The sequence below is a fragment of the Copadichromis virginalis genome, linkage group LG7, assembly GCF_057382275.1.
Source record: "Copadichromis virginalis isolate Kocher_CV1m ecotype Utaka linkage group LG7, C_Virginalis_male_GT1.1, whole genome shotgun sequence".
NCBI classification, from domain to species: Eukaryota; Metazoa; Chordata; class Actinopteri; order Cichliformes; family Cichlidae; genus Copadichromis; species Copadichromis virginalis.
Window position 1 is genome coordinate 4,685,371 of NC_140624.1, and position 14,051 is coordinate 4,699,421.

The following is a 14,051-nucleotide window of genomic DNA, read 5'->3' on the forward strand; positions in this document are numbered from 1 at the left end:
TTTAGAAGCCACAGTGGCTGTACTGTACAGCAGTGGGGGGGAGGAAGCGGTGGAGTCCGGGTGCCAAGTTGAGAATTCAGAGCTTTCCTTCTGTCTGTAGTCAGGTGGGATGACAGGGGGCGAGTGCTGGTTGGTGGCTCTCCGGCGGCTCTGACAGCCTGTCACAGGGAGATCACTGCCACATGCCTGTCTGTCCACAACGCTGACGGCTGACCCGTCCAACACGGCCCGGCCCGCTGGTCATGCCATCCCTGTCTGCTGTCGGACGTCTCTGACAGCTGACAAGACACCTGGGACACGGCCGGCAGGGGCCAGAGCGCTGCTACCTGTATAGACATCAGGATTTACTGCTGCCAAGGAGAAGAGTGTGGAGAAGGAGGAGGAGGAGGGAGCATACACAATTTATTTTCAATAAAAGGATCACATACTCTGCTTTCTCAACTCTATATATATACATTATATAAATTTGCCTTCAATTGATGAACCTTTCTCAGTAAAATTAATCCAGGACAATTTAATTCAGCATTTTCCTTAAACTAATACATGCAAGTTGCTCTGTTTGCACACGTGTGCACTAATTACATTTTTCACTGCATAACTCCCTTTAGATGTGGAGACAAAGGAGGCTGATGGCTGGAGTCTAGGCTACTGAAACATATGGGCCATGTCATTTATCACGTCCGCTGGTGAAGGAATGAGAGCCCATCAGTGGCCTGGCATTGATCCCTGCATGGGCCAGCCATTGTTTTCAGCAGCACCTGGTGGAGTTCTGTCTGCAGTATAGGGGAGGAGGAGACACACAGAGGGTGGGAGAAGATTAGTCTGGGGAGGGAGGTGTTAACATTTTCTGGGCTACTCATTAAAAGTCACAGAAAAGTAGAAACAAGAGAGAAGTTTGACTTTTGATGCTTTTTTCTCTCATATTTCTTTTCTTAAAATAAGGATCTTTAGGGTTTTAGTCCAGTTCTGTGGATGGATAGTGCCTTTTTTATCCTTGATTTTATTTTATTTTCAGTGTTATTTAATTATTTTATTTAGTCTTTTTAATGAGCTGTTGGATATTTGAAAATAAAGTATTTATCCATCTCCAAAGTGTTTATGAAATGGTGGTAGCTGTATGTATCCTTCAATACTACAGCTCCCAGAATTCGGAGGACTAGAAACACTCCACAAAAACTACTTTGTCAGAAATACTAAATAAAAGCAACCAAACAAACTCACACAGTAGATGCGAGAAACAAACAGTGAAATTTACAGGGCTAATTATAGAGAGTCAAGAATGACTTCTGTTGCAAATGTGCCACTGGTTTGATTTTAATTACAATCTGACAGACTTTAATTATCATTGTGTATTTTACAGTAAATAAAACAATCATAAACTCTAACCTCACAGTTATGTGTACATAAGTAAGTAAGTATATGTTTAGTGCTTTTACAGCATTCGGGAAACTTGCATTATGACTATATATCATGTCTTTAAGATTAATCTGTCATCTTGCCCTAAAATGTAAGAAGATGGTAATAATTAACATATGAGTGAAAGTAAGAGTAAAGAAAGAAAAAAAAAATTTACTATAATATTCCATTTCTTGGCAATGTTCGGGCTTACCAAGAAATCATGTTTACATGAACATAGCTAATATTTCGAGGTGTAATGCTCTGAAAAGAAGCTCTAATATTTTCACCTGGCTTTGTTTAAAAAAAACACACACACACATTTGCTTGCTCAGCATTGTTTGTCTGCAGTAATTCATCACGCAGGCTTTGAGCTATTGATGGAGCCAGCATCCTATAGCAGGCCCTTGTCAATGATTCACTCACTAAGCCCATCTGTCAGGCGCCCTCTGCTTCTCCCCCTCTTCGTCTCAAACACCACTGCTGTTCAGCTCGACCCTCCTCTTCCTCGGTGATGGATGGACAAAGTCCTCGATGGCCGCAAATGGCCGCATTCAACGCAAGAGCACCTCACTGATTCGTTTGTTGTGTAATCCTGCCTTAAAAATCCAGTTAGTTCTTGTCTCAAAGTCACCTGTGGCACAGACCAGAAACCATTTACAAGGCTGAAAGAGAAAGGCTTTGTGGGAAGGTGACTTCTGGAGGTGATTGGTAACTATTTGAGTATTCGCAGCTTAGCTGAGGAGAGTGATCAATAAATCAGCTGCTCTCAGAATCCATCACAATTGTGCCACTAAATGCTCTTAATGCAGTCAGTGATAAACTATGGCCAGAGCACTTCTGGAAGGATCCGGTGCATCCTTGCAGAGCACATTGCTCGAGCACTGAATCACATGGTGAGGGGATGAAGTAACTCTCTGGGACTGAAAAGAAACCTGAGGATCCTGATGTGAGCACAGATCAGTGGTGTGGGGCAGAGCTCAGGTGTGGCAAAGAGTGCCATCTGTGGGCTGATCATGAGAACTGCATAATGAGATGGGATAAAATCAAACTGAAATCTCGACTTTCCTTTTTTTTAAATCACTCTAAGTTCATTCTTAATACTTAGGACAGGAGCTGGAAAATGTTAACACAGCAGCTGTTTATTGGCTTTCTGGGAAATTTCAACTATATCACAAATAATTTAAATAAACACTTAATTGTCACATGTTTCTGATTGTTTGGTCAACAACTGACTAGCCTGATACAGGTCAGGTCAGAGGTGTAGGGCCCTAACAGTGCTCCTCTTATTCCTCCTTGCACAAAGGAGCAGATACTGGTCCTGCTGCTGGGTGGATGTTCATCTACCACCCTGACCATCATGCACTGGCCCATTTCTTGGTATCAAACTGCCCAGACTGTGCTGGGAGACATTCTCGTCACGGCATGAATGAATGCGCCATCCCAGGGGAGCTATTCAACCTGTGCAAGTTGATTGGGCCCCATGTGCCAACTCATGCTATCAGTAGTGACAAGGACACTTGCAAAAATCAAAACTAAGAAAAAGTCAGGAGGGATAAGGAGAAAGTAATGGTCTGTGGTCCAAACTCGCATAACTGTTGACTTTTTGAGGGTTGCCTTCCTGTTGCCTCTCATAGTTGTCCGATTAATTTGCACCTAAGCAGATAAAATAGGTTCAAGCAGTTTATCCTTAACAACTAGACCAACTCGATTAAACGTTTAACTGACTTTTAGTTATACTGTGACGATCAACTGTTTCCAAAATGTTTACTTAACTTTTTTCAGAGCAGTGTACAGGATATACTCCAAAACTAACTGCAACACATGCACACTAACATCGAATATAATACTGGGTTAGTGCAACATACATTTAGTTTTTTAATTTTATTTAATTTAAAATCTCGGTATGGTAGAAAGTTGAGAAGAAAATCCAAAGCAGAGAGTTGAAACAGAGCTCAGTTTAGTTTCAGTCTATTTTCAGAGTGTTTAGCTCTATTTAAAAAAACAAAAACAAAAGGAAACTATGATACAGAGGAATACATATTACAGTGGAACAGAGCCATTCAACCGCCCCAGTCTCATTAAACACTGAAGCACCGTGAGCAGCTTTGGTGTTGACAAACAGACAAAAACTAAAATTAAAACCTTTGCTGCATATTTTTTTATGTATTTCAAATTTGTGTGCTACATTTTTTAACACCTGCCTTTACATTTCTGTTTAATTTTAGTTACCTATGCTACATTTGGACTATTCTCCCAGCTGTTTTAATGGGGAAGATTAAAGATCTTTAAATATTTTCTTGCAGAGATTCCCTTAGTACCTCTATCTATCAGTTAGTCTATCGCCAACACACAACTACACAAATTCTTTCAAATACAGTGTTGAAACTGATTCATCGACCATATCTCAGGTTAAGTACAAACTAATTGATCTCTAATTCTTCTCGCTCACTCCACTTATTTGTTAACGATATTGTTGCAGTGTGCAGTGATTAATTGAGGCCATACATGGTGCATTTACAGTAAGAACCATGTCAGCAAACCTCTGGCAAAAGCAGATTTCCTTTCCATCCATTTTAAAACAAAAGACTGTGAGGTGAAGCATAGTTGCTGCATCTCCAGCTGTGCAGAGATCACCGCAGCTTTCACTCACCCTCTGAGAGCCTGGGCCCTCAGCAGTGACCCCCCTCACATCAAACTTGACTGCTCATGTCCTGTCTGCATGCCGAGTTGTCGTGTAGGCTGTGTCGCTCTGTCACAAGACATGTCCCACATTTGCAGCCGCCACCGTTGGCCAGCAGGAGGAGAGCGTCTGTCAGGAGAGCTGACACGCATGCCACTTTACTGGGCGACTGACAGAGGGCCACGCCACACTGTCACTTCTTCCAGATCTATTGCCTGAGGATAAACACGGACACACACACACACATACAAAGAGACTCACGCATGTTAATAACACAAGAGTAAACAGAGTTGGAATCTCAGAGAGTGACTGACTGACAGGCTGACTGGGTGACCGACCAGGGCTGAGGAAGCTGGAGCACTGTGTCACCCCTCATTCTTACAATCTCCAGCTGTCACATCAAACACTCTGCTCCTGTGTTGCTCCTCCTACTTACTCAACTCCACCACCTTCTCCCGTCCCCTACCTTACGTACTGATATCTCATCAGAAATATGTACTGCAGCGCTAAAACTCACAGTCCCAGCATGTTAGTCTTCATGTGTACTTTTTAAAACATCATTTATAGTACATGGCTGTATCTTATATGGTTCCTCCTCCTATTCATTCTGTTGGATCTGTGGGGCGTTGTGTTTTTAATAGTTCTTACAGACTTATGAAAGGGTTGATTTTACTTTCCAGTATGAGTCCCATTACTTTAATATTACTCCATAACACATGTAAGTGTTCTGAGACCAATTGATGCAGTTTTATTAGATCCTTTTTATTTATTTTTGCTTGATCTAAGGAACAGCTGCTCAGCACTTCAATTTAGTGTTAAAAGACATGCTGAATGTGTTTTGACACTGTCTTGTTAAAAAAAGGAAGTGAGACCCTCCCTAGCAAGCTGTCACCCCGATGGCAGCATATCTTCATATAGTACTTCATATATTAGCTATTTATCATTCAGTCATTATTATTGGGGTCTTCACAGGTGTGCAAGTTCCCCATACTATGCAGACTAATGTGCACTTTACCATCACGGATGCTGGCTTTTAAACTCTGCGTTCATGTCAACACTTTCCACTTCACAATTGAAGACAGTGAGCATATTTCTGTATGCATTTTTGGAGGGGTTGTATTGTTTTAATTTGCATCTGTGGTGACAAACTTTGTTCACTTGCAGCAGTTTTCAGATATGTGCCTGAATTCATCCAGGCTTCCACTTTAGGTGTCATGGTGGTGCAGTATGTAGCATCTCTCAGCAAGAAGGTCCTGGGTTTGAATCCACTGGATGAGTTCCTTCTGTGTGGAATTTGCATGTTCTCTCTGGGTATTCTGGCTTCTTCCCACTGTCCAAAGACATGCATGTTCGATTAATTATTGATTCTAAATTGGCTGTAAGCGTGAATGTTTTCTCTCTCTCTCTGTTTTAGCCTTGTGACAGACTGGCTACCTGTCCAGGGTGTACCCTTCCTCTCACCCCATGATATGCTGGGAAAGAAACCCCCAGTGACTTTCAGGTCCACAGGGATATTTTAAATGTTTTTATGTGATCCTTTATGCAGGTAGACGAGATCCTTTTCAAAGAACCCCACAAAACATTTTAGTTTAAAAAAAAATTTTACTCAAAAAAAGGGGGAAAAACACTCAATGCCCTCCCCCAACCAAAGATAAATAAATATTCAAATCAAATACATAAATGTAAGCAACAATTGTTGAATTTAGCCCCTCCATTGGTTATACAGCAGTGAGCCTCTATGATGCATCAATGCTTGTACTGGTAATTTCTGCATCGTAAATGCCTTATGTATACACTTTGTGTTCATTTTGTCCGGCAGCCTCGCCTCTGTCAGTGCGCCCCAGGGTGGCTGTGGCTACAATGTAGCTTACCATCACCAGTGTGTGAATGTGTGTGTGAATGGGTGGATGACTGCATGTGTAAAGCGCCTTGGGGTCCTTAGGGACTAGAAAAGCGCTATACAAATACAGGCCATTTACCATTTCACTTTGTCTGTAATGCTTCTTTGTTATTAGTAAAGAAATTATTTCAATGAAGCTTTTGTTTCTTTTTCTTTTAGTGTGTGTGTGTGTGTCGTATTTTTACTTACAGTAAATCTGGATACACTGTCTGAAATTTGATATAGGAACGTATGACTCTAATAGATTTTGTGGTACTTAAGCCCCTCATTGCTGGCTCTCCACTCATTTGCTGTGGTTTTCATTTGTAAAAGCCCCTCAGGCGCTGTTGTAGTTGCACCATGGGATTGCTGTGGTACAGTATATGGAACAACAGTGTCCACTAATGGCTGAAAGCTAAATTACGTCCATTGAAATAATTAATGGAAAGATAATGTTGTTGTTTTTTGGTAAAGTAAATAAATAAAATAAAAATAAAAAAGTAGTTTTGGGAGCAAGGCAAAATTTTTAAAAACCTCATTTTCAGTCTCAAACAAAACCTACAGGGATGTCGCATCTGTTCAACAGTGGGCACCAACACTGAGGTGTTTGGAGACTCCGAGTCTTGGAAGTTAATTTGTGATGATAAAAAATGCTGAAAGAGGGTCAGAAGCCAAGTTCTATTCAGCTTTTTTTTAAATCCAAAATTATCTGGTAATGATATTTAACTGTCTAAGTGGGTATACTTACTTAAATACTGAAGGAGTGAAACTGAAATGTTTACATTTACACTTATCGTGCACACAATACTTGACCGACTTTTAATAAGTGGAATATTATCAGGGCTAAACTGTGAATCATGATTCCAGAATAGAAATACCCATTCCTCGGAAATCAACCCGCGTGCTCTGCAGAAATGAACTGAATCAGAAACAACAGCTCATACTGAAAATAATGAGATGTTGTTTATGGGAAAAGTGGTGCCAGTAGCCTGCCAATAGATGGCAGTGTGCATTCATGCAATGCATTTATCTTAGACAGGAGTGAACAAAAGTAGAGCAAGTGCAATTTAGTAATAATAATATTAACACAGAGAAAAACATGTAGCATTACACGTATGTAACATGCAACAATGATCTTTAAGTTTAGGCAGAGATATCTGGTATTTCGTGTGTCTGGTTCGCTGGTTTCAGACTGACTACAAAACGAGTAAAGCTTTTTAGAGACTTACGGGGAGTCAAACCCGCCCTCTGAACCTCTCATATCTCTTTGCACGATGCATTATGTAGGTGTGCCGACAGACAGGAACATCAGGCCCAAGCAGCAGCTCTGTGCGCTTCCCCAGCGGCTTGCTCCAGTGTCACAGTTGTTTAACTCCAGTAATGCAGGCCAATTAAGTATGATGTAGGGCTGCCTGCTGGGACCCCCGCACTTTGAGTTCTGGAGACTCCCAGAAGCTCAGGTCAGGAGGCTATAGGCTCTGGACATGAATGATTAATCCTGAAATTGACTTTGTTTTTCTCATCAGAGGCCCCAGTTGCTGGTAATAGTTAGCTGAATAAGACAAGAACAGCTGTTCCAGCCTCATCATCTAAATAAAACCTGGAATACTGTTACTTCAGTGATGATGAAAGTTAGCTTCAACTTCAAAAGCTGAAAACTTGAGCATCACTAATTATGAACTCGTATTTGAATGAGAGCAACTTTGAAATATTATCAAAGATATTCATTTATTGAAAAGGAAATAGATAATACAAATGAAACAAAATCGTTTTTTTCACATAATTAATTTCATGAGTCATTGACAGCAAAGAAAAGTTATCTCACAGGAAACTCATTTGGAGTCTTGCTTTCAGACGTTACTCTTATGAGTTTTATGACATGAGTAGTGTTGACACAGAGTGCTTCCAAAAAGTGCTTTCTGCAGAGTAAATACTGTACAGTGCAATGCCAAGTAAACAATACATCACATCTGATCATTCATTGGTAAACATGGTTCATATCAAAGAACATAAATGTTCAAAGTTTCATCAATACAGTACATTTATAGCAGACTTCACAGAGACCAAACCTCCCAGTCTCAAAGTATATCACATTTAATTATCTCCCTTTGGATTTCAACCAACGACTTTTGATTCCCGTTGCTTTTTTTTGCAACTTTCAGTTCTGTTTCTGTGAGTGCAACCTCATCCGCTTTTCTCGCAGTTCGGCTGCCCCCTGCTCTCCTTCAGTTTGTCTCTCTGGCCCTCCGGAGTCTTGGAGTCTCTTCTTAAATCACTAACCACAGCTCGGAGGTTTTTGAACCTGTCCAGCCGAGTGCTCTGGGCTGCCTGAAGTCTGACTTCTGAACCCTGAGTTGCACTTAGGGAGCTGAGAGAGCGCACACCAGCGAGGCCGCGCTCCTTTCCTGCAGGACGCCGTGGTGTGGTCATAGTGCCGAGATCCTCAGGGTGATCCATGTCCCTGATGACCTCACACAGGTAGCGGGCCAAGTCCTGGCTGGAGAAGGACAGGGTTTTCTGGGAGCGGCGGAAGGTCAGAGGGGACGGCAAGGTTTCTGTCTCTGAAGGAGGAATTGCCAGACGTAGAGCAATCGCGGCACTGCCATTTCCATTAGACGTGCCATTTTTGTTGGTGTCCTGGGTGGGCTTAGTCTGCGGGTAAGAGATGATGCTTTGAGGATAACTATATCGGAGTGACTGTGCTGGGCTTGGCTGGAGGGAGCGCTGTAGCTCCACCATGTTAAAGGCATTCTGAGAGACCAACACAGAGAGAAGAAGGGAATGAAAAGAAAGAAGAGAAGAACAGATACGGTTTTCCTCTTGTGTAATCTTTTTTGGGAGTTTAAGAGATGATGAAAAACAACACTGGCACACCACCTTAATCTGAGCTGTGCAGCTCAGCTAATGCCTCTGCTAGCTAATTAACCCATTCCTAAGACTGAGACAAAGATCCAGCATGTAAGAAGAGATGTTGGCAACAACATGACCATTGATCAGCCAAGTAATTAATTATCTAATTGCAGAAAGAGGAAACTGCTACTACAAGCACTATTAAAACTGAGGCGTTAACAGCTATTGGTATCTACGTTCTTAATTTCTGCTAATTGACTCACAATTCTATACTCCAGGCAATTTGCGGTTCCAAGAAATAGTTTGTGAATTGAGACTAACAAGATTTCTTGACTATGACTCACACGATATAGCTGAATCTTTATCTAGGTCACGATTATACAAAATAATAAACCACAACACCAAAAAAAAACCAACAGAAAAAACCCCACAATCTGAGGATGAAACACAAATTTTGTGCTCCTCATTTCAAACAGATAAATTAGTCAAAGCGCAGGCTTGAAAAAAAAAGTGAACCTCTGTTCTAATTTCTTCAAATATTCTTTCAAATTTTTGCTGTCAGGTTCTCCAATTAAGAAAATATCACTCAAAAAAATGGGACTGACATGTACAGGTGTTTGCTACAAGAAAAACACTGAATAAGTGCTGCTGCTGGAAGCACACTACAAAGAAAATTACAGCTCTCCAAAAAGACACTGCACCATCTCTCAAGTCTAGAGCTGCACCTGTGCACATAAATGCTCCACAACATTTTTACCATAGTTTTTAAGATAAAAAAATTATTAAAAAAAAAAGCACTGGACACCAACACTGAAACTACGTCCCAGCTGTGAAGTACAGAGGAGGGAACATCCTGTTTGGAAGTGTTATTCCATCGAGCGCCTGAACGGTGAATTAAAAATGATACCAAGATTTCTTTTAAATAGAATGTCAGGGCAGCGGCACACTACCCGAAGCTTAAGTGATGATGGGGGATGATCCAAAGCACACACACAAAATCTAAAACCTAATTATTTAGAAAACAAGAAAAATCAGGTTTTGGAAAGACTTGATCTTGGACATCACAAAATCACACATAACATGGTTGTTGCTGTTAAAGGAGAATAAATACTTCCCTAAATTCAACTGCTTTATCTTGCAAATGTAGATTTTTATCTCAAAACACCAACAAATATTCTCCATCCAGTGTTGATGTTTTATTTCTGTTCATATATACTTTAAAATAATATATCTTAATGGTATCAACATAACCCTGGAAATAAGAACTTAAATAAGTACTCTATGTAAGTTTGGTTGTTATTTACTCTCTGTGTCAGAATGCATTTACGTTTACCTGATCTTGCTCTCCTCCACCTTCCTCGTCGTAGTTGAGCACATTCTCTCGGATGTCCTCCCACTCGCCGTGATGCGCAGACACATGGTACACACCCTCCTTTAAGCCCTTGTGTCTCCTCCAGCAGGAGTAGAGAAACAGGCCCAGCATCAACACTGAGGGGTGCCAGAGAGCAGGTTAACGCAGCAGGGAGCACTGTCACATAATTAGCATGAACTCCTGAGCTGAAAAAGCACGGCTTTGGCTGCATATGTAAATCGAAAAAGTTAGGAGGTTCTAGGAAATACTTGACTGCAGTCAGGATATAATTTAATTACAAATAAATAAGTAACGCAGACTCATAATACATGACTGTAAATACATTTTGCATCACACTGACTTGTCCCGTAAGGCCTGTTAGCTGCACTGACTACAGTTAGGACATACTAATAAAACATACGTGCAAACGGAGGCACCACCTTTCTACCTATATTCCCTTTGATGTTGCCTCTCTGTTTCCTGTCTTATCAAAGACCGCAGTTCCTCAGAAACCTATTAACTGAATTTGTACTCCTCCCAGCTTAAACTCAAAGCCTCAGTGGCTCGGAAGAACTCTGAGAGGAATGCAGCGGGAGCCGAAAAAGAAAGGTCCTAAAGCATACACATCAATCACAGCTATTGTGTGCTGAATTATACAACATGCTGGACTGACCTTTAAAGTCCATTAATCTCAACCAATATTTTTCTCCCATCTGCCATCCTTCTCTTTCTCTTTTTTCCTTTCTCGCTATCTGTTTTTACTAGTTCGCAACTTGAATCCCCCTTTTTATCTGTGTACGTTTTTTTGGTCTCTATATATTGGCGCTTGCCTCTGTCTTTCCTTTTCCATTCCTCACTCATTAATTCTCTCAGTGTTCTTGTTTTTCAGTCCCTCTCTGGCCTCTGCCTGGCCTTGGCTTTTATCTCTCACATGAGATGGGATCCATTTCAACTAGAATAGTTTATATGGTGTGAGTCAAGTATCAGTTTAATTGGAAATCTTCTGAGAAATGCGGGGTAATCACATTAGTCTGGATTTTTCAAGTAATTGCTTCGAAAGAGAATAATGCGGCAACGACTCATCGGGGGTCACGCTAAAAGGTACTCACAAACAAAGACAAAAACAAGTCCCGCGAGCTAGTCTCCACCAACTTCTTATTTCTTCTGCTACACTTTTCTGCTTCTGTTCTGCACTCATGTTAGATAGAAAAATAGAGTCTGCAAGCATCCCCCTCCCTCGATCCTCAGCTGACCCTCCTCAGTATGGGGTAGAGGGGAGAACGGTATTGATCAGCTGACCTGGCTCCTTCACTGTTACGCCAGAGTACCCTTGCAGAAAACATCAGAATTTTGATAAGGCCCGGCACCAACCAGACGGCAGCTTGAGCCCCTCGCCTCGAGAATTACCTGCTCTGAGGTGCTGCCTGCAGGCCCGCGCTCAACCCTTAAAAAATCACCTGAATTGATATGAAAAGAATCTCTGGAGGGGAGGAGTTCGATACACAGCGCAGTGGAGCTTAAGAACACTCCCTCCATCACACAAACACACACACAACTGCTAACAGGTAAACACTGACCACACCGCCCACCCACACACACCGAGGCTGCCTTCCCCCCTACACCTGCAGCCACTACTGCCTCAAGTTATATGGGTGTGTGCAGCTAAACTCCAGTGAGATCAATATCACTCAGGGTGGAGAACAACCATCGCACTCATTCATCAATCCATAACACCACTGCTGCCTCTTTGCCCTCTAACCATTACTATGACCAGGGTATTATGATGTTAGCCTCGATCGGACCGTGCATTATGAATGAGTATGGAGTAAACGACAACAGAGCCTGATCAAAACACTTAACCCTTTCGCTGTAGCTCCAGTCTGAGGTTAATGAGGGAAAAATGAGCTCCGAGACAGATGAAACATCAGCGGAAGACGAGGGAGAAAAGAAAAGTGACGACCGAGCAGAAGGAAATGAGACAGGTGAGAGATGAGAAGGAGTTGGAAAAAAATTTTTTATTTATAAAAGTTTCAGGGGATGAAAAGGACAGGCACTTTACAAGATCGTTTGGCAGCCAGAGCCCATATGGGTAGCTAATTTCTGCTATTCATCAAGAAACAGAACGTCAGATCTGATGCTGGATTAATGAGGATTGGTCAGACATTGGCTCATCTGGCTCTGTCAATAACACACACTGAACTCAAATTCTGTAAGCTTGTGATGGCTTATGTAAAACTTAATAATGAATGATCATTTTAACTTTTAATGCATGTTGAGGCAGAGTAGGAGTCCCCCTTTAATTTAGCACCCAGCTAGTGGTCTCACTTAGTGCAGAGAGCGTGCTGTATGCGAGTGTGTTATTGTGGTGATGGGGATCATCATTAAACAACTACATACAGTACAAACAGCTGTTCTCTGACTCAAAAAGTGGATTAATTTTGCTTCCACGTTCAGCCAAGACGGCCGATTTCTCTTTTTTCTTCATTATGTTTTAGTGAAAGATTTATTTTAGTTTATAGTGTGTGGTTTTTTAAGGTGCGAAAATGTAATTACGCTCACCAAAGAGTGCTACTCTAATCTGAATTGCATTAAGGAACAGTTTGTAATTCTTGGTGAGGTGAAAAGTTTGAGCCTTGAATATAAATGCCTCCGCTGCAACAGTGGACAAGCTATTTCAAATGGACTTCTTTTAGTTAGCATGCAAGCAACACATGAATTTTCATGATAGATGCCATCATCTTTGAATTCATTATCAAATATTGAAGACTGCTTTGTATGTTTCACTCTCGTGTGTCAGAATAACTGATGTCCCAATACTAGCCACATGCCCTGGAGGGAACACGAAGTTAGTTATAGCGGCAGGGACAGTGTATTGAATTGCCCGAGCGTTTTATAAGCCTGTATGTGACAGAAAGACTCATAAATAGCAACGTGGCGCTATAGAGAGAAGTGACTGCTGCTACATACACACACGGGCATGTGTTTAGCTTTGTGAGTAGCAGAAACAAACATAGTTCCTTAGTTAGAAACCCTTAAAGTAATGCCGTTAACTCATTCCTTTCCTAAACATTAACCATGAATTAATGCAATCGTCCTTCTTTTTTGACACAATTGGCGAGATATCAATGCATATGCATTTAAAAAGGCCCCGCTGGCAGCAGATGTGGGAAGATATTGAATCTTGATTCTATTAGATCTTAACACAGCTTATGAGACCATCAACCATGCAGCTTTATTAGACTGCTTATACAAGCGGGCCAATGCCATCAGTACTTAACTGCTTCAAGTCTAGAGCTGAAACATTAGTTGAATAATGAATTTGTTGATCAGTTTTGATGGCTGATCAAGCTGTTTCCCCGGTTCATTTTAGCCTCTCTCTCATTCGTCTTTCGACACATCGATAGATGTTATGTATTTTCAGCTTCTGCCATTTCATAGAGTAAACAATCAGTTTATGATTGACAAAGAAAACAAACACAATGTCTACCAATACTCAAATTATCTTGTGTCTTTTTCACTCTGAATGTTCTTTTGTGTTTCTTTATAGGCTTCATACTAGTCTAGTGATAGAAAGGAATTAAATTATCTGCCATTCTAAACAGACTCACACTTGTACCTTCTTCTGGAGTCAAAAGGTATAGTTTTCATTTCTTGACTGTTGGCTTTCACCTTTAAAACTGATCATCACTGAAGGTTCTGCACCTTAACAAAACGAATGCATATTTTCTGTTTTTAAAAACATTTGTTTTGACTTTCCTCAGCTAAAAAAAAAAAAAAAAGTAAACCTAATACATGGCTAGGAAAGGTTTTCCATATATGTATTTATACTGCCCCAATTTAATAATGCATGTACTCAGACATCAATCACGAACATGAAAATGTCAGAACGGAGC

At 41.1% G+C, this 14,051-nt stretch overlaps 1 protein-coding gene across 1 annotated transcript in view; it reads right to left on the bottom strand.

Annotated features, from left to right (window-relative positions):
* Positions 1 to 7,666: 7,666 nt before the first annotated feature.
* LOC146704252 (neural-cadherin-like) overlaps positions 7,667 to 14,051 on the bottom strand; it is a 114,625-nt gene continuing 108,240 nt past the window's right edge. The window contains exons 32-33 of the mRNA XM_085461273.1: positions 10,141 to 10,295; positions 7,667 to 8,708 (exon numbers count right to left, since the gene is read on the bottom strand). Of these exons, the coding sequence (XP_085317399.1) occupies positions 8,142 to 8,708; positions 10,141 to 10,295 (722 nt within the window). The 3' untranslated portion in view covers positions 7,667 to 8,141. The remainder of the gene's footprint in view (positions 8,709 to 10,140; positions 10,296 to 14,051) is intronic.